At 47.2% G+C, this 26,543-nt stretch overlaps 1 protein-coding gene across 1 annotated transcript; it reads left to right on the top strand.

The window, feature by feature from the left end:
- Positions 1-1,082: 1,082 nt before the first annotated feature.
- On the top strand, positions 1,083-2,754 carry LOC140915285 (uncharacterized). Its single transcript, XM_073354868.1, has 2 exons — positions 1,083-1,683; positions 2,272-2,754. The coding sequence occupies exons 1-2, from the start codon at positions 1,101-1,103 to the stop codon at positions 2,442-2,444; spliced, it is 756 nt and encodes a 251-aa protein (XP_073210969.1). The 5' UTR covers positions 1,083-1,100; the 3' UTR covers positions 2,445-2,754.
- Positions 2,755-26,543: the final 23,789 nt, after the last annotated feature.

Here is a 26,543-nt window from a genome sequence, read left to right as displayed (position 1 = left end):
ATAGTTTGTATTAAGCCTATTACAATGCGCATGTCTGACTGTATAATTAATCAAAGTGTTGTAGCTGTGTCGGTCCCAGGATATTAGAGACACAGGGCCGGGGAGGTAATTTCTTTTGTTGGACCAACTTCTGTTGGTGAGAGAGACAAGTATAACCTGGAAAGCTCACAGAAGTGGGTGCAATAAAGATATTACCTCTCCCACCTTGTCTCTCTCATAAATTAAAGGCAGATAGCCCAGGTCAGGAGCCTGTGAGCCTCCAACTGTTCCTTCCTCTTCAAGTTCTGTGGTGGAACTTAATGTAAGTGCTCCCTGGAGTAAAGTTACTCCTAATCAGCTTTCATTGGGTGTCACACTTGTGTTATTTGGAGATGCTGGGGGAGATGCTTGAAGGCACAGACGCCAGGTACATGACTAACCCCCACTGGCACCTGACTGCCATTTGTGCCTTTTGAAAACCTTCCCCATTGCCCTTTCACTCTCAAGGATCCAAAGTAAAACACTAACATAGAACGTTTTACATTTTGCCTTTTCTGCAGCATTCACTCAGACTTGTTGCTAGGGTCAGAGGAGTATAGATGGGAGCATGCAGTAAGGAAGAGCTTGCTCAAGGAGAAAGAGATTTCAGATACCAACCAACTATGCTCGTTAGAGTCATGCAGCGTCCTGGAATATGCTTGAGTTGAGGACTGGTTTCAGTTTTGGTGGCAAAAGAGACTTAAATGAGAGCAGTACAGACTCCTAGCCCTGGTCTACACTAGGACTTTAGGTTGAATTTAGCAGCATTAAATCAATGTAAACCTGCACCCGTCCACACGATGAAGCCCTTTATTTCGACTTAAAGGGCTCTTAAAATCGATTTCCTTACTCCACCCCTGACAAGTGGATTAGCGCTTAAATCGGCCTTGCCAGCTCGAATTTGGGGTACTGTGGACACAATTCGATGGTATTGGCCTCTGGGAGCTATCCCAGAGTGCTCCATTGTGACCGCTCTGGACAGCACTCTCAACTCAGATGCACTGGCCAGGTAGACAGGAAAAGAACCGCGAACTTTTGAATCTCATTTCCTGTTTGGCCAGCGTGGCAAGCTGCAGGTGACCATGCAGAGCTCATCAGCAGAGGTGACCATGATGGAGTCCCAGAATCGCAAAAGAGCTCCAGCATGGACCGAATGGGAGGTACGGGATCTGATTGCTGTATGGGGAGAGGAATCCGTGCTATCAGAACTCCGTTCCAGTTTTCGAAATGCCAAAACCTTTATCAAAATCTCCCAGGGCATGAAGGACAGAGGCCATAACAGGGACCCGAAGCAGTGCCGCGTGAAACTGAAGGAGCTGAGGCAAGCCTACCAGAAAACCAGAGAGGCGAACGGCCGCTCCGGGTCAGAGCCCCAAACATGCCGCTTCTACGATGAGCTGCGTGCCATTTTAGGGGGTTCAGACACCACTACCCCAGCCGTGTTGTTTGACTCCTTCAATGGAGATGGAGGCAATACGGAAGCAGGTTTCGGGGACGAAGAAGATGATGAGGAGGAGGAGGTTGTAGATAGCTCACAGCAAGCAAGCGGAGAAACCGGTTTTCCCGACAGCCAGGAACTGTTTCTCACCCTGGACCCGGAGCCAGTACCCCCCGAACCCACCCAAGGCTGCCTCCTGGACCCAGCAGACAGAGAAGGGACCTCCGGTGAGTGTACCTTTTAAAATACTATACATGGTTTAAAAGCAAGCATGTGAAAGGATTACTTTGCCCTGGCATTCGCGGCTCTCCTGGATGTACACCCAAAGCCTTTGCAAAAGGTTTCTGGGGAGGTCAGCCTTATTGCATCCTTCATGGTAGGACACTTTACCACTCCAGGCCAGTAACACGTACTCGGGAATCATTCCACAACAAAGCATTGCAGTGTATGTTTGCTGGCGTTCAAACAACATCCGTTCTTTATCTCTCTGTGTTATCTCACTCTCCTGAGGATATAATTCACGGTCATCTGGTTGAAATAGAGTGCTTTTCTTCAGGGGATACTCAGAGGAGCCCATTCCTGCTGGGCTGTTTGCCTGTGGCTAAACAGAAATGTTCCCCGCTGTTAGCCACAGGAAGGGGGGAAGGTTGAGGGGGTAGCCATGCGGTGGGGGGAGGCAAAATGCGACCTTGTAACGAAAGCACATGTGCTATGTATGTAATGTTAACAGCAAGGTTTACCCTGAAAGAGTGTAGCCACTGTTTTATAAAATGTGTCTTTTTAAATACCGCTGTCCCTTTTTTTTTCTCCACCAGCTGCATGTGTTTCAATGATCACAGGATCTTCTCCTTCCCAAAGGCTAGTGAAGCTTAGAAAGAAAAAAAAACGCACTCGAGATGAAATGTTCTCCAAGCTCATGTTGTCCTCCCACACTGACAGAGCACAGACGAATGCAAATAATGTCAGAGTGCAGGAAAGCACAAAATGACCGGGAGGAGAGGTGGCGGGCTGAAGAGAGTAAGTGGTGGGCTGAAGACAGGGCTGAAGCTCAAATGTGGCGGCAGCATAATGAGAGGAGGCAGGATTCAATGCTGAGGCTGCTGGAGGACCAAACCAGTATGCTCCAGTGTATGGTTGAGCTGCAGCAAAGGCAGCTGGAGCACAGACTGCCACTACAGCCCCTGTGTAACCAACCGCCCTCCTCCCCAAGTTCCATAGCCTCCACACCCAGATGCCCAAGAACGCGGTGTGGGGGCCACCGGCCAACCAGCCACTCCACCACAGAGGATTGCCCAAAAAAAAGAAGGCTGGCATTCAATAAAATTTAAAGTTGTAAACTTTTAAAGTGCTGTGTGGCATTTTCCTTCCCTCCTCCACCACCCCTCCTGGACTACCTTGGTAGTCATCCCCCTATTTGTGTGATGAATGAATAAAGAATGCATGAATGTGAAGCAACAATGACTTTATTGCCTCTGCAAGCGGTGATCGAAGGGAGGAGGGGAGGGTGGTTAGCTTACAGGGAAGTAGAGTGAACCAAGGGGCGGGGGGTTTCATCAAGGAGAAACAAACAGAACTTTCACACCGTAGCCTGGCCAGTCATGAAACTGGTTTTCAAAGCTTCTCTGATGCGTACCGCGCCCTCCTGTGCTCTTCTAACCGCCCTGGTGTCTGGCTGCGCGTAACCAGCAGCCAGGCGATTTGCCTCAACCTCCCACCCCGCCATAAACGTCTCCCCCTTACTCTCACAGATATTGTGGAGCACACAGCAAGCAGTAATAACAGTGGGAATATTGGTTTCGCTGAGGTCTAAGCAAGTCAGTAAACTGCGCCAGCGCGCCTTTAAACGTCCAAATGCACATTCTACCACCATTCTGCACTTGCTCAGCCTGTAGTTGAACAGCTCCTGACTACTGTCCAGGCTGCCTGTGTATGGCTTCATGAGCCATGGCATTAAGGGGTAGGCTGGGTCCCCAAGGATACATATAGGCATTTCAACATCCCCAACAGTTATTTTCTGGTCTGGGAATAAAGTCTCTTCCTGCAGCTTTTGCAACAGACCAGAGTTCCTGAAGATGCGAGCGTCATGTACCTTTCCCGGCCATCCCACGTTGATGTTGGTGAAACGTCCCTTGTGATCCACCAGAGCTTGCAGCACTATTGAAAAGTACCCCTTGCGGTTTATGTACTCGCCAGCTTGGTGCTCCGTGCCAAGATAGGGATATGGGTTCCGTCTATGGCCCCACCACAGTTAGGGAATCCCATTGCAGCAAAGCCATCCACTATGACCTGCACATTTCCCAGGGTCACTACCCTTGATATCAGCAGATCTTTGATTGCGTGGGCTACTTGCATCACAGCAGCCCCAACAGTAGATTTGCCCACTCCAAATTGATTCCCAACTGACCGGTAGCTGTCTGGCGTTGCAAGCTTCCACAGGGCTATCGCCACTCGCTTCTCAACTGTGAGGGCTGCTCTCATCTTGGTATTCATGCGCCTCAGGGCAGGGGAAAGCAAGTCACAAAGTTCCATGAAAGTGCCCTTACGCATGCGAAAGTTTCGCAGCCACTGGGAATTGTCCCAGACCTGCAACACTATGCAGTCCCACCAGTCTGTGCTTGTTTCCCGAGCCCAGAATCGGCGTTCCACAGCATGAACGTGCCCCATTAGCACCATGATGCATGCATTGGCAGGGCCCATGCTTCCAGAGAAATCTGTGTCCATGTCCTGATCACTCACGTGACCGCGCTGATGTCGCCTCCTCGCCCGGTATCGCTTTGCCAGGTTCTGGTGCTGCATATACTGCTGGATAATGCGTGTGGTGTTTAATGTGCTCCTAATTGCCAAAGTGAGCTGAGCAGCCTCCATGCTTGCCTTGGTATGGCGTCCTCACAGAAAAAAGGCGCGGAACGATTGTCTGCCGTTGCTCTGATGGAGGGAGGGGCGACTGACAACACGGCTTACAGGGTTGGCTTCAGGGAGCTAAAAACAACAAAGGGGGTGGCTTTACATCAATGAGTATTTCAGGCAGGACTTCACGGAGGGTTCCAATAAGAAATGTTGCACCTAAGTTATTGTTCTTATTGGAACAAGGAGGTTAGCCTGGCCTCTGATTGATACATGGCTAGATTTACCTCGCTGCACCTTCTCTGTGAGTGACTGCAGTGTGACCTAGAGGAATGAGTCCCCTAGACAAGGGAGTGGGGGAAGCAAATGAGTACAAAACAAATCTGGTCTATTTCTTGTTTTGATCCACTCCATCTATCTTTTACATCTTTGGCTGGCAGCAGACGGTGCAGAAGGACTGCATGCCATCCACATCTCATGGCTGCTCAGCAGAAGATGGTGCAGTAGGACTGCTAGCCATCCTCATCTCTTGCCTGCCCGGCAGAAGATGGTACAGTACGACTGCTAGCAATCCGTATCGCCTGCCTGCTCACCATAAGACGGTTCAATAGGACTGACTGCAGGACTAAAGAGAATGACCTGGTCAAGTCACTCCAAATTTAGTCCCTGCGCCCATGTCTGCCCAGGCGCTCCCAGCCGACATGGCCAGGAGCACCTCTGACATGACGAGGACGGCTACCAGTCGTACTGCACCGTCTGCTGCCAGAAGGCAATGGGTTGCTGCTACTGTGTAGCAATGCCGTACCGCGTCTGCCAGCACCCAGGAGACATAGGGTGACAGTTACCTGAGCAGGCTCCATGCTTGCCGTGGTATGGCGTCTGCACAGGTAACTCAGGAAAAAAGGCGCGAAACGATTGTCTGCCCTTGCTTTCACGGAGGGAGGGAGGGAGGGAAAGGGGGCCTGACAATATGTACCCAGAACCACCCGTGACAATGTTTTAGCCCCATCAGACATTGGGATCTTAACCCAGAATTCCAATGGGCAGCGGAGACTGCGGGAACTGTGGGATAGCTACCCACAGTGCAACGCTCCGGAAGTCGACTTTAGCCTCGGTACTGTGGAAGCACTCTGCCGAGTTAATGCACTTAATGCACTTAGAGCATTTTCTGTGGGGACACACACACTCGAATATATAAAACCAATTTCTAAAAAACCGACTTCTATAAATTCGACCTTATTCCGTAGTGTAGACATACCCCTAGTTTAAAAGAGATTAAGGCTGAGATTTGAGCACCCAATTCCTGTTGAAGTGAACCAGAATTCGGTGCTCAAATACCATAGGGAGCTTTGAAAATCTCAGCCTGAAAGGTCTACAGCAGAAAGACATTGAATTGTTTAGACATTCTGGTTTTGCTTTGATAAGGTCAAAACATTTTGTATTGATTTTATTGCTTTGATTCATTGTGTTTCTACTTTAATATTAAAATATTACTTTTACTCTTATTTTTAATAGTTTATATTGTAATGTTTCAACATTATCCAAATTAAACATTTCAGTGGTTTTGGATCAAAAACCTTTGGAACTTCCGTTCCATGGAAAATTTCAAAATTTCTGCTTTTCACATTTGAAATGAAAACAAATTTCAAAATGCCAAAACTTCTCACAGAACAGAAACTTCATTTTTCAGCCGGTGCTAGCTGTCAGCTTCCGAGCTACAGCGCTTTACTTCATGAGACAAGTTAAAGGAAGTTAAAGACACCTCCAAACTTCTATACTAATCTAATGGCACTGCATCATTTTGTCACTCATCAAGACTTCTGTCTGTCTAAAATTGAAATCTTAACACTAACTTACTGTAGGCTTTATTACTGATTATTTTATAGTAGCACCTCGGATTCCTAATCAGGGATCAAGGCCCCCATGTGGTAGGCACTGTACAGAGAAATGAAGACCCAGAAGATTGCTCACAATCTAGGAGTTGGACAATATGCAACAGGTGAATCAAACAGGGTTGTGGGGTGAAGGCCTACAGTGAGGAGATAACAATAAAACAGAACGTAGCAGAGAAGCACTTGGCTAACCCATGCCAGAGGAGAGTGATTTGTAGGCATCATGGCAGAAGCGTGGATTTCAGGAGGGATTTAAAGAAGGATCAGATAGTGGCTCTGCACATTTTGGGCATGTGGAGGTATCTGAGGGCGAAGACAAGAAAGCAGTCAATGCTGGCACCACTGGCAAAGTGAAGGTGGGAACTGACTTTTTGATCAGTTAGTGGGGTGGGGCTAAATGTGAAAGATCTTAAAGGCAAAGACAAGGTTTTCTATGTGAATCAGTCATTCATCTACTCTGGATCCTGTTTAATAGCACATGGGAACACCAGAGGATAGTTGTGATGGAAAGGGAGAATGAAGAATAGCTTGTCCAGCTGCAATTGCAGTGGATAAAGACAGGCTCAGTGGAATCACGTAGACCGGAGTTGGGTCAGGATACTGGAACGAACACCTCTGTTTTTGCAAGAAAGTGGGATTTTGACTGACCACAGAGTCAGCTTTAGATGCTGTTCAAATGGCACACCTGCAGCTGCACAGTGCCCCCTACCACCATGCCAGGGAGTTTGCTAAGTCAGAGGGAAGAATGCCACCTACTAAATCACCTAAACTGCTTCCTGGATGTTTCCTTGGAAGCTGCCTATCCAAATAGTGACTAGACCCCTGTAAAAACACTGGCACTGCTGAACAGGATGGCGAGACCAAAATAGCTGCTGGGCTTTGCTTAATCCTTTCTGCACGCTTCCAGTGAAACGCCAGCTGAAGGAATAGCCCTGTTTGGAGTCTTTCATTCCTAGTAATGCATTTGAGAGCTCCTTGGAGGAGGTGGCAGGGGAAACCTATTGCATTTCCTTATTACATAGTGGCACCTACTGGAGCGATTTAGAGCACAGCTTCTTATCACAGAACATCAACAGGCATGCTCAGCCGGCAAACATTTAGGCACTTGTAGCTGGTTGCAGGCTTTCACGGGCATGACGTTATTTCCATAAACTCATCTCACTGCATCTTAAAAAGAAAATGACAACCATCTTCACTACCTTGGTTTGTTAGAACTGCTGTCCAGGTTTCTCTGGGGGTGTAGTGATGATCCCAGCTTTCAGATCTTTGACTCACTAGCAGTGGCAGGGACCAATGGATGGGCCTATTTGTACCTCAGATTCTCTAAAGGAGACCCTCAAACTAATTCCTCCAGAATAAAGGCCTCCATGTTTTGATCAGCATCAACTCTCACACTGTAAATGGGCTTGGGGCCACTCTGGGCCATAGTTAGTCCATCACTGGCAAAAAATCCCCCACGTTTGTTAGAAATTCTTCTTCTTCTTAGTGCTTGTAACTGAGAAATCAGTAGCAGAAACATGTACTGACTGTTAGTCTCTTTGTTAGTCTCTTCTCTCTTTCACCTCACTAAGCAGCCAACTGCAACTAAACACTCCCCATTCATCTCCTGGGGGATGCACAGCAGTGCTGACCTACCAGTGCCAGCCAGCCAGGACTTGGTACCAGAAGCAGAACCATCCCAAACTATCCACTATACCGTGTCCTAGGAATTCCAAACTGAACCAACGGCAGCATCAGCATTTCAACTCAAAAACCAATGTTAAAATGTTTTCATTTTTGAAAATATGTTAATTTTCATGGGGGCTTATGAAAAGGGCTCCCAGAGAGTATTTTAATATCAAAAATAGACAGGGCCATAATCCTGGGCTGCAGCCAAACTGTGCTTAGAGTAGCTTCAAGGGGAAAGTAGCTTTAATCTACCTTCTCAGCCCTCTGATCCTGGGACCAACTGGGGACAGGCAGCCTCGGGCATAAATTACAGCAGATTTAGCGTTGCTTATACCTGGCACCCCAAGTGTTCCAGCAAGCTTTGGGCACACTGAGTCACTTCTGTATAAACCCTTCAGCCCAGCCACAGGTGTTCAGGCCTTGTCTGACATGAGTAATTGGACATAGATTCATAGATATTTAGGTCAGAAGGGACCATTATGATCATCTAGTCTGACCTCCTGCACAATGCAGGCCACAGAATTTCACCCACCACTCCTAAAAAAGACCTCACACCTATATCTGTGCTATTGAAGTCCTCAAATTGTAGTTTGAAGACCTCAAGGAGCAGAGAATCCTCCAGCAAGTGACCCGTGCCCCATGCTACAGAGGAAGGCGAAAAACCTCCAGGGCCTTCCAATCTGCCCTGGAGGAAAATTCCTTCCCGACCCCAAATATGGCGATCAGCTAAACCCTGAGCATATGGGCAAGATTCATCAGCCAGATACTACAGAAAATTCTTTCCCGGGTAACTTGGATCTTACCCCATCTAAAAACCCATCACAGGCCATTGGGCCTATTTACCATGAATATTTAATTACCAAAACCATGTTATCCCATCATACCATCTCCTCCATAAACTTATCGAGTTTAATCTTAAAGCAAGATAGATCTTTTGCCCCCACTACTTCCCTCGGAAGGCTATTCCAAAACTTCACTCCTCTGATGGTTAGAAACCTTCGTCTAATTTCTAATCTAAATTTCCTAGTGGCCAGTTTATATCCATTTGTTCTTGTGTCCACATTGGTACTGAGTTTAAATAATTCCTCTCCCTCTCTGGTATTTATCCCTCTGATATATTTATAGAGAGCAATCATATCTCCCCTCAACCTTCTTTTAGTTAGGCTAAACAAGCCAAGCTCCCTGAGTCTCCTTTCATAAGACAAGTTTTCCATTCCTCGGATCATCCTAGTAGCCCTTCTCTGTACCTGTTCCAGTTTGAATTCATCCTTCTTAAACATGGGAGACCAGAACTGCACACAGTATTCCAGATGAGGTCTCACCAGTGCCTTATATAACGGTACTAAAACCTCCTTATCCCTACTGGAAATACCTCTCCTGATGCATCCCAAGACGACATTAGCTTTTTTCACAGCCATATCACATTGGCAGCTCATAGTCATCCTATGATCAACCAATACTCCAAGGTCCTTTTCCTCCTCCGTTACTTCTAGTTGATGCGTCCCTAGCTTATAACTAAAATTCTTGTTATTAATCCCTAAATGCATGACCTTACACTTCTCACTATTAAATTTCATCCTATTCCTATTACTCCAGTTTACAAGGTCATCCAGATCCTCCTGTAGGGTATCCCTGTCCTTCTCTAAATTAGCAATACCTCCCAGCTTTGTATCATCTGCAAACTTTATTAGCACACTCCCACTTTTTGTGCCCAGGTCAGTAATAAAAAGATTAAATAAGATTGGTCCCAAAACTGATCCTTGAGGAACTCCACTGGTAACCTCCCTCCAACTTGACAGTTCACCTTTCAGTAGGACCCGTTGTAGTCTCCCCTTTAACCAATTCCCTATCCACCTTTCAATTTTCCTATTGATGCCCATCTTATCCAATTTAACTAATAATTCCCCATGTGGCACAGTATCAAACGCCTTACTAAAATCTAAGTAAATTAGATCCACTGCGTTTCCTTTATCTAAAAAATCTGTTACTCTCTCAAAGAAGGAGATCAGGTTGGTTTGGCACGATCTACCTTTTGTAAAACCATGTTGTATTTTGTCCCATTTACCATTGACTTCAATGTCCTTAACTACCTTCTCCTTCAAAATTTTTTCCAAGACCTTGCATACTACAGATGTCAAACTAACAGGCCTATAATTACTTGGATCACTTTTTTTCCCTTTCTTAAAAATAGGAACTATGTTAGCAATTCTCCAATCATACGGTACAACCCCTGAGTTTACAGATTCATTAAAAATTCTTGCTAATGGGCTTGCAATTTCTTGTGCCAATTCTTTTAATATTCTTGGATGAAGATTATCTGGGCCCCCCGATTTAGTCCCATTAAGCTGTTTGAGTTTCGCTTCTACCTCAGATATGGTGATGTCTACCTCCATATCCTCATTCCCATTTATCATGCTACCATTATCCCTAAGATCCTCTTTAGTCTTATTAAAGACTGAGGCAAAGTATTTGTTTAGATATTGGGCCATGCCTAGATTATCCTTGACCTCCACTCCATCCTCAGTTTTTAGCGGTCCCACTTCTTCTTTCTTTGTTTTCTTCCTATTTATATGACTATAGAACCTTTTACTATTGGTTTTAATTCCCTTTGCAAGGTCCAACTCTACTTGACTTTTAGCCTGTCTCACTTTATCCCTACATATTCTGACCTCAATAAGGTAGCTTTCCTTACTGATCCCTCCCTTCTTCCACTCCCTATATGCTTTCTGCTTTTTCTTAATTACCTCTCTAAGATGCTTGCTCATCCAGCTTGGTCTACAACTCCTGCCTATGAATTTTTTCCCCTTTCTTGGGATGCAGGCTTCCGATAGCTTCTGCAGCTTTAATTTAAAATAATCCCAGGCCTCCTCTACCTTTAAACCCATAAATTCTTCAGTCCAATCCACTTCCCTAACTAATTTCCTTAATTTTTGAAAGTCAGCCCTTTTGAAATCAAAAACCCTAGTTGCAGATTTATTTTTGTTAATCCTTCCATTCAATTTGAACTGAATTAGCTCATGATCACTTGAGCCAAGATTATCCCCTACAACCATTTCCTCTATGAGGTCCTCATTACTCACCAAGACCAAATCTAAAATGGCATCCCCTCTAGTCGGTTCAGTAACTACTTGCTGAAGGAATCCATCAGCTATCGCATCTAGGAAAATCTGAGCCCTATTATTATTACTAGCACTCGTCCTCCAGTCTATATCTGGGAAGTTAAAGTCTCCCATGATCACACAGTTTCCATTAGTATTTACTTTATTAAAAACATTAAAAAGGGCTCTATCCATATCCAAATTAGATCCCGGCGGTCTATAGCACACCCCAAGCACTATCCCAGGGGAGGCTCTAATAGTTTTCTTCCCCAATTTAATTGTTGCCCAGACAGACTCAGTCATATCCATTTCATCGCTTCTTATTTCTTTACATTCTATCTCATCATTGATATACAGTGCTACTCCACCACCTTTACCTTTATTTCGGTCTTTCCTAAACAGCACATACCCTTTAATACCTGTAGCCCAGTCATGACTACTATTCCACCAGGTCTCTGTTATACCTATAATATCTGGTTTCACTTCCTGCACCAGTAACTCTAGTTCCTCCATTTTGTTACCTAGGCTCCTTGCATTAGTGTACAAACATCTTAATTTTTGCTGTTTGGCCTCACTTACATTCTGTACCCTATTAGGCACGGTTATTTTACTACCAGTATAACCTATTAGACTTGTATCTACACTGCCCTTCCTCCTACCTACAGCTGTATCCACTCTTACTTCATTTTCTTTCCACTCTATGCTAAATTCTGGCGTGGAGATTACCTGGACATCTCCCAACCATCTCCCCCAAATTCCTAGTTTAAAGCTCTCTTAATCAGTTGTGCCAGCATCCATCCTAGAAGTCTATTTCCTTCCCTACTCAGATGAAGTCCATCCCGAGAGAACTGTCCTCTATCCATGAATGCCTCCCAATGGCCATACATCCCAAAGCCCTCCTCATAGCACCACTGCCTAAGCCATCTATTGATAGTCATAATCTTGTCACACCTTTGTTGCCCTTCTCTAGGAACAGGCAGAATCCCACTAAAGATCACCTGAGCTTCAATTTCCTTAAGCGTCCTCCCCAGCCTAGCATAGTCTCCCTTAATACTTTCCAGCGAGAATCTAGCCGTATCATTTGTTCCCACATGAAGGATAATTAGGGGATTCTTTCCCGCTCCCTTTAGAATCCTTTTCAACCTCAGGTCTACATCCCGTTTCTTAGCACCTGGAAGACAGCACACCCTCCTATTTTCTGGATCAGCTCTGGTTACAGGCCTATCTATTCTTCTCAGTAAAGAGTCCCCAATCACATAGACCTGCCTTTTCCTAGTGACGGTGCTATTCTCCAGTCTATCCCCTGTTCCCTCTGGCTGCAAGTTTTTTCCATTCCCATTCTCCCTTGTAATCCTTTTTAACCCATCCTGTATCCTCCTGGGGCTCATATTTGGTGTAATCTCCATTAACTCTTCCCCTTTTCCTATAGGACTAACCGCTCTTCTCTTCTTCCTTGCCCTGTCACCTTCAGTGACTACCTGCTGAGCCCCTTCTTCATTTTCCAACTCTACAAACCTATTCTGAAGCTCTATTTCTCCCTCACTAGCCCGTCTTTTCCTCTGCCTAGTTCTTTTAGTCACATGCTTCCACTGACCACTTTCCTCACCCAGTCTCCCCTCAGAATTCCCTAGTCCTGCTTCCATCTGCAAGTCTGAGCTTTTCCCTTCAGATACCTCATGTCTTTGCTCCATAATCTGCTCAAACCCCTTCCTAAACTCTACCAGACTTTCCACCTGCATCTCCAAACCTCTGATCTTTTCCTCCATCAGCTCTATCAGACGGCATTTCATGCAGACAAAACTCTTACCAGGTGCCCCCTCCAGGATCATGTACATACCACAGCTTCCACATCCAGTCATCTTCATTGTGTCATCTGCTACATGGGTCACTCCCACTGCCACCTCTGAATCTGTCATAGCCTTCCCACCTAAATCCTGTTAATCTGGGAAACACAAACCACACCAAAACACCACCACCCACAGCAAAACCAAACCCCACACAAGCCACCACAAGACAAACTCCCCTTTCAAACTCCCACTCAAACTCCCCTGTTTACAGCTCTGTTTGCTAGCTCCTGTGCCGCTGCAGCTGACATGGATGAGACCTCCTGGTTTAGGAGACAGGATTAGGGAGGTAAATGGACCAGTGGGCTGGAAACTTACTGTCTGTATTAGATAAGCTAAGGGCAAACCTCCAGGAAACCATTTACAATGGGCAAGGTAACAATGGATAAGATAAACCTGGAACATAAGACGGGGTAAAGAGTAAGTTATTTCTGGGCAGAGCATGCTGTGCAGGGATTGGTTACTACAAAGTGACCAAACCAATCCTGTGATGCAATGTACATGAAGGCAATGGAATGTGTAAATGGGTATAAAGGGAGAGGTTTGCTGTGCAACTTTGGATGTGTGATACGCCCTATACACACCCCCTCCGCTTGAGTCTGATCAACGCAGCATAGCTTTGCTGTGTGCCAGATAAAGGAACCTGAATGATGGGACTGGAATTGGACTGCATTCTTGGGGAACCAAGTGGAAGAGGTCTTAGGGAACCCCAGAAATGCGTTGACAGAAGCAGCTAGTTCTTTACCGTAATGCTTTGCCTTCATGTGCTAATTCCAGCCTCCTGCTAAACTGGGCCATGGCAGCCCCATTCAAACCCACTTTTCTAATCTCATTTTACAAAAGCTCCCATATTGTTCCCTCTCCCCCCACTTCTCCCTCCCTCCCTCGGCACTGCCTCTGCTCTCCAGCTGGCTCTTCCCAGAGTGGATTGCTCCCACCACAGCTAGTATGGCTTGCTCACTCTGCATACAGGGGCAGTGGTGGAGGCTCCCTGTGCATTGGAACCAGCCAGGCTCTACTGCAGAAGGAGAGCTGAATGTGCGGGAAACACCAGGGAGAGGGGGAGTAGATTATGGGCAGAACTGGGGGATCCTTCACTACAGAGACCCACCCACCCACCCCCCATGGAGGGAACACACGACTGTCTCACTCCACCATTGGGCTGAAATTGGCTGAGTGGAGCCCGTCCCGCAATTAGTCTGTGCACTGGGATGGAAGATTCCTTTCCCCTTCCTCTACCCACACCTTCCCCAGCACACAGCCCACCTGATCGGGTGTGGACCCAAAAGCGACAGGAGACACTCCTTTAGCTCCTCAGCCTTGAGGCAGGGCATTTACAGGGCTTCCTCCAACTAGACTGCCCTTGGCCCTGGCTGTCCTTTTCCTTGAAGCGTGAGGAAACCGCAGGAAACCAGAGAGAGCCTCCTTCTGTTATCAAAAGCCCGAGTCAAAACAAAAGAATATAAAATTCTCCCCAGCCCAAGCAATGGAATCCGTAGGTCTGATGCTAATGAACACCTTATGTACTAACTGTGGGATTTGGCGCTTGGCCCTTCTTAGACCAGCTGGCCATCACCTTTTCTTCCTTTGACTTCTTCTCAAGAACCCCCTGTGGGATGAAGGGCAGTTTTAAACAATGCCCTGCACATGTTCTTCCAAGCAAAAGTGGCCTGAGTGAGGATGACATTTCTGATGCACAGAAACTGCTGCGGGCTGGGACCTTCTACCTGTTGTTATCTTCTGTGGTTTTATTTTATGATGGGGGTGTTTTTAAGGAGGTTTGTAGCTAACGTTGCTAGGGGATATTGCTATGTGGCAAGAGATCAGAATGATTCCAACTTTCTTCTCCTCCAGTGAGATAAGCAGAATAGAGAACCACCAGGGGGTTCAAGCTTCTGCTATAGGTGTGAACCAAAAGACACCACAGCACAGTGTTCAAGGAAGGCCCCAACTGACAGCATGATACCTGAACCTTCCATCTGGCCTTGAAAGTGCCTGAATGACCCAGACCATGTGCTCAAAGCCAAGTGTAATGCAGGAACTAATAATAAATACAGGTCCCTGCTAATTCAGCCTTTGTAGGCAATTACATCTGTGAGAGCTCTGCTATCCAGGGTTTGTCAGTGGCTTTCAACTACACCTAGGGGAGAGATCTCTGCACTCTTTGGACAGTGACCAAAGCTGTATATATTCTGGTAACACACAGCCCCCTCAGCCTCATTATGTGAACTCCCAGAAATGCTGCCCATGCCTCAGATGCAGCATGGGAAGTAGAGGGGGCTGGGCCGGGGTGGCAGTGAGCTCATGGGGCAATGACTACACTGGAGTCAGTAAGTTGGTTCGGAGTGCATGAGGACTTAAAAACATATTGATCCTTATGCCCTAGTAGGGTCTATTGTTCCCTTGGACTGGAACCTCATCTGAGCAGTAGGAACGCTAACAAGCATGTTCAGACCTGGTGTTGAAATAGTGTCTTCTACAGTAACATATAAGGGATGGCAACATCAGACAATAGGTCCTAGACTGAGCAGCCCATTCTGGCCCTTGTATACTGCTGGAGCAGCAGAGATGGGCTGAAAATGAGTCCAGTGGGAATATTTCTCTGGTGCAGTAGGGCCAATGCTGTAGAGCTGGGGGGTCTGCGGGAGCGTGCCAGGGCAGGAAAGGAGTAATCATGGCACTGCACACTATGGAGATGCTCGGCTGCACTGCAGTCCATAGGCAACTAGGGAAAGGCCACTCTGATATAGCAGCAGCCTGGAATTGGAGCAGCACAGGGTCCTGGACCATGACTGGGGCTCTTAGGTTTTACAATAAAACAAATAATGAAGACTAATAACATGGTCACCTTTCCCTCTCTAGCCATGGGCTGCACCTCCTGGCCCTGAGACTTGCATGGCAGAAATTGTCCTGCATTCGCACCTCACAGTGTTGGGTCCATAATGCCTGGTAATTTACCTGACGTTGCACGTGCTTCCCAAGGGGAGAGCAGTATCGCAGCTTAGCCATGCTGAAAACTCTCCTGGCTGTTATACCGCAAACCCTGTGCAAACGATGTTGTACTGTAGATACAGCTTCCCCACCTGCACACAGGAGCTAGTAGGTGGACGAAGGCCTCATCCACTGATGTTTGGAAAGTGCTGTAACACGCAGCCCCTGGCTGGAAGGAGCTGTAGCAGTGTCATAAAGGGAAGGGGTTAAGAAGCTCTGATAGAGTACTATAAAATCCTCTTACCTGTAAAGGGTTAAGAAGCTCGAGTAACCTGGCTCGCACCTGACCCAAATGACCAATCAGAGGACAAAATACTTTCAAATCTCGGGTGGGGGAAAGGCTTTGTCTGTCTGTATGATGCTTCTGCTGGGGACAGATCAAGAAAGCAAGCAATCCAGCTCCTATAGAGTTAGTAAGTAATCTAGCTAGAAAATGCGTTAGATTTTCTTTTGTTTTGGCTTGTGAAATTCACTGTGCTGGAGGGAATGTGTATTCCTGTTTTTGTGTCTTTTTGTAACTTAAGGTTTTGCCTAGAGGGATTCTCTGTTTTAAATCTGACTGCCTGTGAGATTATCTTTCATTCTAATCTTACAGAGTTGTTCTTTTATGTTTTCTTTGTGCTTCTAATAAAGTTCTGTTTTTTAAGAATCTTTAAGAAGAAGGTTTTTTTAGTGTCCCTAAAAACCCAAGGTTGGTCTGTGCTCATCTTGTTTATTCTCAAGCCACCCCAGGAAAGGGGGTGTAGGGCTTGGGGGGATATTAGGGAGGAGATAGGGTTCCAAGTGGCCCTCCCTAAATGTTTGTTTGAATCACTTGGTGGTGGCAGCGTTTGCCTAATCCAAAGTACAAGGGAGAATTTTTGCCTTGGGGAGTTTTTAACGTAAGCTGGTAAAAATAAGCTTAGGGGGTCTTTCATGTGGGTCCCCACATCTGTACCCTAGAGTTCAGAGTGGGGAGCGAACCCTGACAAGCGGTATTAGCTTCTAACAGCCTATCTTCTACAGAAACAAAGGATGCAGCTTAACAGATTGTAAGGGGGAGACAGGATCTAAAGGGTTCAGTTATCAGTCCATAACTCTGGGTATGTCTACACTACCATGGTAAGTCGACCTACGCTACGCAACTCCAGCTACATGAATAATATAGCTGGAGTCGACGTACCTTAGGTCGAGTTACCACAGGGTCTACGCTGCGGGGGGTCGATGGGGGAAACTCTGTAGTGCACTATAGCCGGGATCGACGCTCTGAGATTGATCCACCATTGGTCACTTTAGCGGGTCTAGTGAACTGTCAACCCCGCGCAGTGTAGACCCTGCAGTAACTCGACTTAAGGTATGTCAACTCCAGCTACGTTACTCACATAGCTGGAGTTGCATAGTATAGGTCAAATTACCATGGTAGTGTAGACATAGCCTCAGTGTCTAGAGAGTAGAGATGTTAGTGTTCCACGTATGGGGTTGTGCTTGTCTGCAGTCATTTAAACCAGAGAGGCAGGAAGTCAGGCTGCCCTTTGGAAGAGATCCACTGGGAAAAACATCCAAGCAGCAAGCCAGGTTTCTTGGATGGTGAATTTGGATAGGATACACTACTGTGAACACCTTACACCTCACACAGGATTGGAAGGGGTTAAAGTGGCCAGGTAGGCTAATTAACTGCCCAGTCAGCTCCCTGCACCTGGAGGTATAGCCAGGGAGCAGGGAGTTGATTAAAGGAGGCTCAGCCTGGCAGGAATAGGCAGGAGCTGCAACTAGAGGGGTCTGCTGGGGAAGGCTGCAGTCATTCCCTGGGAAGAGGGAGGTGGTTTGGAGCTGGTACTCCCATAGAAAGAAGGGGAACCTGGTGAGGTAGGAAGCAATCTAGGGAAGGAACAGTGAGAGCTACAAGAGGAAGGCCCAGAACTGCTGAGCTGAGAGTCCCTGGACTGTAACCTGGAGTAGAGGACAGGCCTGGGTTTCCCTCCTGGCCACTGGGGAAGTGGCACCATGAGGGCAGCACAGGAGAAGACTGCCTGGGGCCGTTTCCATAGAAGGACTTTGGGTAACCCCAGAAGGGGGAAACACAAATGGTGACCTGGGTGTAGGACTGAGTCATGAAGAGGATGCTGCCGTTTCTGGAGTGAGGAGGGTCTGCAGGGTGAGAGGATGATGGGAGAGGCACCACCTGAAGAAGGTGCACCAACTAGCAGAGCTAATCTCCAGAATGGCTAGCAGGAGGCCACCATCTTGGCCAGCATTAGGGACTCTTGGGGATGCTAACGCACTGACCAATAGGTTACACTGTTGTTTTGGGAACAAAGGGAACTCAATTGCTTCCTGCAGCATGATGCTGGTGTGTGCACAGCCTATGTTAGTTTGCTCAGCAAACTTCCCTTCCGCAGCTGGGAGAACCTGTGCCAGTGTCACCTGAAAGCCCCAGCAAGGCGGTTTGTGGGGCATCACAATGCCTTGTTTGCGAGAAAGCTGGAGTTCATTTTTCCCCATGGTAACTGGATGATGAGGGTCATCATCACCCAATTTTTAAAATAACAGTTTGGACAGAGACTAGTGGCAAGTGGTTAGCACAAGTGGGTGAGAAGCTGGACTCCTGGCTTCTGATCCCAACACTTCCAATGACTTGGCTTGTTGGGTGTGCAACCTGAGATGCCTTGGGGCCTGATTTTTCTGAGACGCTGAGCTCATAACTCCATATGAAAGCTACGGGGAGTCCTCTGGTGCTGCATCCCCAGAGCAGGCCCCATGTTACCTGTTTGTAGCCGCAGTGCCATGGGTGTGGCCAGGGAAAAGAAGGCTGTTGTCAACCCCATGTTATACCAGGGACTGGACCGGTGCTTAAATGACCCCATACAGCCCCAGGGATGGGGTCACAGATATGGCTTAAAGCCACATTTGCACCTTCCTTTATGAGCAGCACTGATCACAGCTTGTCCATGGCTCAGGCTCTGGGCCAACGTCTTATTAGTAAAGAATTTGTTTCCTTCTTTCACAGGCATTCAGAGCCATGGCCACTAGAAACAAACTGCAAGTCCGCACTCCTGTTGCAGCTAACAGGTGCTGCTGTGCAGAACGGACACCTTTGACGGTTACGTTGATTCTAACCACTAGTTTCACAATAGATGTCGTATTGAGTTCGCTGAAAGTAAATGGCTGTGCAGAACCTAATTCCCCTTTAAGAACTAGGGAATGATTGCCTGGGGACCATCTTTGCAGCTAGGAAGAACTGCCATAACTATAGTTTTCTCAGGTTTCAGAGTAACAGCCGTGTTAGTCTGTATTTGCAAAAAGAAAAGGAGTACTTGTGGCACCTTAGAGACTAACCAATTTATTTGAGCATAAGCTTTCGTGAGCTACAGCTCACTTCATCGGATGCATACCGTGGAAACTGCAGCAGACTTTATATACACACAGAGAATATGAAACAATACCTCCTCCCACCCCACTGTCCTGCTGGTAATAGCTTATCTAAAGTGATCATCAAGTTGGGCCATTTCCAGCACAAATCCAGGTTTTCTCACCCTCCACCCCCCCACACAAATTCACTCTCCTGCTGGTGATAGCCCATCCAAAGTGACAACTCTCTACACAATGTGCATGATAATCAAGTTGGGCCATTTCCTGCACAAATCCAGGTTCTCTCACCCCCTCACCCCCCTCCCAAAAACCACACACTCAAACTCACTATCCTGCTGGTAATAGCTCATCCAAAGTGACCACTCTCCCTACAATGTGCATGATAATCAAGGTGGGCCATTTCCAGCACAAATCCAGGTTTTCTCACCCCCCCCCCACCCCCATACACACACAAACTCACTCTCCTGCTGGTAATAGCTCATCCAAACTGACCACTCTCCAAGTTTAAATCCAAGTTAAACCAGAACATCTGGTGGGGGGGGGGGGTAGGAAAAAACAAGGGGAAATAGGCTACCTTGCATAATGACTTAGCCACTCCCAGTCTCTATTTAAGCCTAAATTAATAGTATCCAATTTGCAAATGAATTCCAATTCAGCAGTTTCTCGCTGGAGTCTGGATTTGAAGTTTTTTTGTTTTAAGATAGCGACCTTCATGTCTGTGATTGCGTGACCAGAGAGATTGAAGTGTTCTCTGACTGGTTTATGAATGTTATAATTCTTGACATCTGATTTGTGTCCATTTATTCTTTTACGTAGAGACTGTCTAGTTTGACCAATGTAAATGGCAGAGGGGCATTGCTGGCACATGATGGCATATATCACATTGGTGGATGTGCAGGTGAACGAGCCTCTGATAGTGTGGCTGATGTTATTAGGCCCTGTGATGGTGTCCCCTGAATAGATATGTTGAAATGCCAGGTTATAGGGCTATTTTCCTGAAGTGCTTCCGAGGAGGAGAAAACTGAATTGAATTATATCCAGTATCACACTAGAAAATTCACTGCTGCTGGTGCTTCTGGTAACTGAAATGTGGCCCGTACTACTTTGCAGCTATTTATATAGAGATCTGGTGGGTCCAATTCTGCCTTGACTTACACTGTCCTCAGTTGAGTTGCACAGGATTTAAATTAGCATGAAATCTGGCCCACAGATTTCATAATACCATGAAAGTCAAGAGGAAGGCCCCATAGACTCTTCAGGAAGATTGTAGAGGCTGAATAGGGAATAGTTGTGTGTTTGGGCAACTGGCAAGGCATGGGAGACAGCTAAGACCATAGACACCTTAGCTGGATGTTTCTACTAAAATTATTAGCAGTAAAGTAATTAGCAGTGTTTGACATGTAAATGGCTGTCATTAGGTTTCAGAGTTAACACCCCCCATTTAGCTGAATGGGGTGGTTGCTACATCTCAGGAAAGTAAGTAACATTGCATTGATTTATACTTGCTTCACTTACAGAAGGTTTTATTTACACCATACACCAAATGATTTCTTTTTAATAATGAAAGCTTGGATTTGGAAACATAATTCTGCTGCAACCTATAGACACGATAGCAAGTTCCATGTCTGGGAAACTGCAGTATATACAGGGTCCTGGTCAAGAGGAGGTAAAGGAGAACATATAAAGCAAAACTTTGATCCTTGGGGAGGCGGGGTGTCAATTCACAACTGGTTTCACAGGAGTTGGCCAGGAGTCAGCCTTTTCAGAGTCATCCTGGGGTTGAAGTTCAATGAACTGTACGCCCAGTCCTATTGCATCATTTCTGCAGTAAACTACAGGGGCTGGGAATGTCCCATAAGGCTTAGTGCAGTAGCTCCTGGGGGTGTGCCCAACTGCCACCATAAAGGCTAACAGACCCCTGCAGCTTAATGCAAAGCTAGGTGCAGGGATCCCCTCTCCCAACACAGTATGTAGGGAATTAAGCCAGAGGAAACCAGGAACTGGTGGGAGGAGGACAGTGGTCTTGTGTGGCAGCCTCCACCTCTCCCAAGATGGGGAGGATAACCAGCTGGTACTCCCCACAGATCCAGGGGGCAGTGCTCCCCCTTGCCCAAAGATGGGAAAGCTAAGTGGCAGGAGGAGGAGGGGAGAATAGAGATATTCCAGGGGGAAGTGAATTTCTCTGCAGTTACAGCAAGCCCCAGAGGTACTGACTGTCAAACCACCCAGGTTCAGACTGAGTAGCTGCCTGGGTCACTAGGCGCCTCTAAGTGCTACTGCAATACAAATAATACCAATAAACCACAAGGGGGTGGGGGAGGAAGAATGATGGGAGGGAGGGAGCAAGGGGGTTGATGGAGGGGGAAAGGAGGGAAGGCTGAGAAAATCCGTGTGGAAAACTGCTAGGCTGTATTTTTAGCTGTGATCTTTCTGAGACAGGCCTCACCATTGTTGCTACAGTAACACTCATCCAGGTGCTGGCCACAGAGATCAAGAGAAAACTAAACTAGCTCAGGCCCTTCGTCAACCTTAAGTCCCTTCCTCCAGCATGAATGGGCCTTTGGAAGCAATTAATTCACAGAGCAGGTTCTGCAAATCCATCTTTTCAGCTTATCTCTGGCTGATGGGTGAAGAGGAGGGCACTCTGCTGGGCCCTCAGGGGAGCTCTCTGTGCAGGCCCAATCTCCTGCCCAAGGGCCAGGCCAAGCAATGTTTCCCAGGGAGATCAAGGTGGCTTGAGTAATTAATCACAGCTTGTACAGGGGATGCTGAGGAAGTCCGAATTAAAGTGTTAATGCTTCTTAAAAGCTTTCCTGTTTCACAGAGGGTGTTGCCTCCCACAGATTATCTTTTTAGCTGCAGTGGGAAAGGATTTTCTCTTCTCCTAACTCTGCAGCCATCGATTCCCCCTCCCCAATCCCCGAAATCTGCTAGAGATGCACACATTTCTTCTAATTGGGAGGGGGGAGCGGGGTTTGCCGTCAGCAGTTAATTGGTTTATTCCTTTCTCACAGTTATTTTCCACCAAACATCCGTCGGGATGCCAATGCCCGCTTTGACCCTGCCGCTGCATTGCAAATGGGAACCCGGGGATTGGTTCATTAGCCAATTAACAGGGAGCCCGGAGCCACTAGGCCTCTTCTGCAAAGGCTGTATAAAGGCTCCTGGTCCCAGATCCACAAAGGTATTTAGGCTCCTAATTACCTTTGTGGATCTGGGCCTGATAGATTTGCCAATTTTGGCTGGGTGTATTCCTGGAAGTGTCATCACATGACATAATCTTTAATTCCGGGAGTCTCCCAGGACAATCCTGGAGAGTTGGCAACTCTAGGGCTTTAGCTACTTGCAATCCTTTGTTTACTTGCCGAGGTTCTTGGCTCTTTCCCCTCGCGGCCACAGCTTTCAGTGGAGTATGTACTGAAGGTTTCCTGCCTGGGAACATCAGATGAGGGATGAGATCAGGATGTTAGTGAGGGGGAAAGGAATGTCACTGGTGGATGATAAGAGAGGCAAAGTCAGGCTACTATGTCTTTATGGCCTGTGAATCCAGAGCCCACTCTGAAGGAGGCCTCTCTCCTGATCTGTCCAGTGGCTCCTGTGCTCTGATGGGCAGCCTGGCTCACATACAGACTTGCTTGTACACTCCAGTATCTCTTTGCATATGTGATTTATCAGCACCCCTCCCCTCACTTGGATCTGCCCATGTTGACGTATGTGACCTTGCCCACAACCATCTGTCTTCCACCAGCAGGGTTGGGACTGTGTTTTTGGGAGGTATCCAGGCCGCATTATTCTTATAATCCACTCCTGGATGCAAAAGTATCCAACTGTTCACTCCAGTACTTAAGCTTCAGCAATCAGTCAAGCATCTAATGCGCCTCCAAAATTCTGATGGATCCCTCCATGTATTTGCATGCTTCCAGGTAGAAGCCAACCATTAACTGATGGAAGTTAGGAAGACACTTCCATTGTGGCTAGGCTATGCCACGTTTGCCAAATTTACTGTCCTTGTGCCTTTCTCTGAAGCAGTTGGTTTTGGCCCACAGTCAGAGACAAGACTCTGCATTGAATGGACCCATGGTCTGATCCACTATGGCAATTCCTGTGTTCCTATCAACAATTAGCAAAATGATGTCTTGTTCCACACAATGTCCTCTTAACAACTCGGCCTTTTCCTTCCGCACTAGAAATGTTTGCAAGGAACTTAGAACCAAAACCCAGATCCCTGAACTTGAGGGAAGTCTGAATCCAGGTCTGGGTCAAAATTTTGTGGCTTAGGCCTATCTCTAAACAAATCTTGAAATCCAGTGAAACTCAGCCAACTCAGGGTGTCATTGTAAGTATGAAACTAAGACCAGAACCCTCAAGCAATTGGCTAAGATTAGAAGATCTTCTGAGAACCTGGCTTGGATGATCCTAGTGCTGGGTTGACACAACCACGTAAAATTCCTGTTTTCCCACATTTTTATTACAGTTTCAGTGGGTCTTGATGAGTTGCGCTTGAGGTTGCAGGGCTGATTTGAACTGGAAGCTCAGCATTTGGGAATCTGCCTGGCTTCTGGAGGGACTTCATCAAAAACCCGCCATCTCCCCAGAACGTACCGATTCTCATGAATCAAGAAATCCTGACAAAAATCTGTTTTGTCTGAACTTTTCCAGCCATCTCTACCCAGAAGTTGGGTGTCTGTTTCTGAAGCTTAATTACAGGGCCAGATTCTGCAAATCTGTGTCAATTTACACCTGCTGAGGGTTCAGCCCATTAAGCCTCCGGATCTCTGTTTTCCTTTGCGAAAGAACATTTCTTAGGGTGCGTGCATCCTATATAGCAGGCAGGAATCCTGTGAGCTGAAATCAATGAGTGCTCCCCCGCCCCAGTTCTATGCAGACATCCTACTTCATTGGCCAAAAGGCAAGCCAATACTCTCCCCTGGGCCTCTCCATCACGAAACTGTGAAACCATTATAGAGGTGATTGTGCAGAGAAGCCTAGAGAGAGGAGCACTTTTGATCCATACAATCTACCAGCAAACTCTCCCTCAGCCTCCAGGTCTCACTGTAGAAATACTGACAAGCATGGAAAATCCATTTAAAACAAAACCCCTCTCTGAAAATCACCAGCTGCATAAGCACTTCCACAGCTGCTTGCAATTTGAGAGACCACCGCAACATTCCCTGGACAGAGTTAAAGCAGGTGATTCTCGCCTCAGTGGCTGGCATGGATTTGAAAAAGCCTGATTGCTGAGAAGAGGGGCTGATATCAATGAGATGCTGAACTTCTTAGCTATTTGGATCCTTCCTCTCCACAATGAGAATCCTCTTTTTTTCCCCACATACTTAACTTGAGGCTTTGAATTTTTTTGAATTTTTAACCCCAGACAATATGACTAGAACTAGGGTGACCATACGTCTTGTTCTGGCCAGGACAGTCCCTTTTTTAAGCCCTGTCCCGGCTGTCCTGACTTTTTTGGCAAAATTGGTTATTTGTCCAATTTGCTCTTGCCAACTGATCATCAGGTGCCAAGAGCAAACTGGACAAATGCACAGTTTTGTCAAAAAAGTGGGGTGCGACCCCTAGCGGGGCATGGAGGAATGTGCAGGTGGAGGGAGGCAATTGGCAACGCCAGCCCTGCGCAGGAGGGAGGGCTCAGGAGAGCAGCTCAGACCAGACCAGCCCCACATGGGCAGGCAGCAGGGGGTCGTGTGCAGGGGGTAGAGGTAGGCCTCAGGACAGCCCTTTGGGAAAATATGGTCACCCTAACTAAAACCCACTACTCTTGAGGTTTTAGTGTAAGTGACTCAGTGGTCTGAAGACAGTGTAAGTGGACAAGAATGTCTCTGCTCTCCAAGAGAATGACCTGGTCACCAACAAGAAATGTTGTTTTCTATTTAAATAGCTATTCCTTCCTAAGGAGCAGTAGCGGGGCAGTTACCCGGCTCCTGGGTCAAAAGGTAGACTGACTGGGGAAGCAGCCACAGCTGTGGCCACACCCAAGCAGGCTAGTGCTGGCCCGATTATAAGGGCTCAGGGAGGAACAGGGTCAGTCTCTCACTCCAAAGCTGGAGTGAGAAGGACCTGGCTGCCTGAAGGAGCATAAGGGTACCTGACACAGAGCAGTGCTGGGGAAAGGCAAGAGGAGCTGGGGAGCTCTAGCCTGGCAACTCCCCAGGCTGAGGCCTTGTTTAAAGCCTAAGCAGGTACTGGGGCTGCAGAGGTGTAGCCCAGGGATAGGATGAGGCAGCAGGTCCAACCCCCTTGCCAATGATGAGTGGCCATTACAGACTGCAGTCTGTCCCAGTGAGCGGAGCTAGATGATGACTGGCAGAAGCCACTGAGGCAAGGTGGGTTTAGAGGGTTGGGGGTTCCTCTGGGAGGGGAGACCCAGAATGTGGCTGTATTGCAGGGGCAGAACCCTGAAGTAAAGGGCACCAGGGTCCAGGAGGGATATGGGGGGCCTGAGGCAGGTGACACACCAGCCAGCAGAGGGCACTCTGAGAGCTCGATTTGAGCTAATTCCCAAGGCAACCATGAGGAGGAGCTGCACCGGTAAGTGCTCGATTTGCTACAGAACCTACAGCACTTGACAAACTGCTGTCGCTACACAAAGCAGCAGCAATATGCAGCCACCTCTGGGGAGGTAGATGGTAGTTGGGTGGACAGGAAGTGAGCCTGATTAGCAGCGGTGCTGAGCACTCCCAGCTTTGATCAGAGGAAGAGGAGATGCTGGCCAAGGACTCCAAGAAAACCCCTAATCTTACTGAAATTGCTATGGTATTTTAACATCCATCTCTTTGTGTTTAAATGAGTGTATGTACATAGGCCTGAGGTCTGTGATCACCTACATGCTGGCTTCACACGATGCTACTGCAATCTCAGTTGCTCACACAAATGCTTACGTGGCTAGACAGTTGCATATTTGCACTCTCACCTCAGGGATTTGTGCACAAGAGTTTATTTGTCCTGTAGTTGGGCCTGGGAGCCCTAGTCATGGTCCAGGACCCCGTTTGCTGGGTGCTGCACAAAAACAGAGCAAAAAGACAGTCTCTGTCCCAAGGAGTCTGTGCAGTCATTTCGTCAGGTCCAGTGGTAGAATCGGCGCTATAAGCCTGGGGCCAGATTCTCTGTTGCTGCTGTGGTTACAGCTCTGGTGCACAAATGGAAACTGCAGGTGAAATTCAGCCTCACAGGGCACAGAGGGATCAATGCACGTGTACTCAGGCAAAGCTTCTGAGATTTCCAGTTTGTTACAGTTGGTGCGAGCTTTGCGTGAGGGAGGACTGCTGGATTTGAGCCACAGTGAAGTCGTCATCTCAGAGAAAAGTTTCACCTCCGCTCTGTCAGCAATGTGTTTGGTTCCTGCCTTACCCACTCCATCACATGTCATCCATCACAACACCCCAGCTCC

The sequence above is a fragment of the Lepidochelys kempii genome, chromosome 7 (genome assembly GCF_965140265.1).
Source record: "Lepidochelys kempii isolate rLepKem1 chromosome 7, rLepKem1.hap2, whole genome shotgun sequence".
Lineage (NCBI taxonomy): Eukaryota > Metazoa > Chordata > Testudines > Cheloniidae > Lepidochelys > Lepidochelys kempii.
Note: the sequence above shows the minus strand (reverse complement) of the source record. Positions and strands in the feature narration are given on the sequence as shown.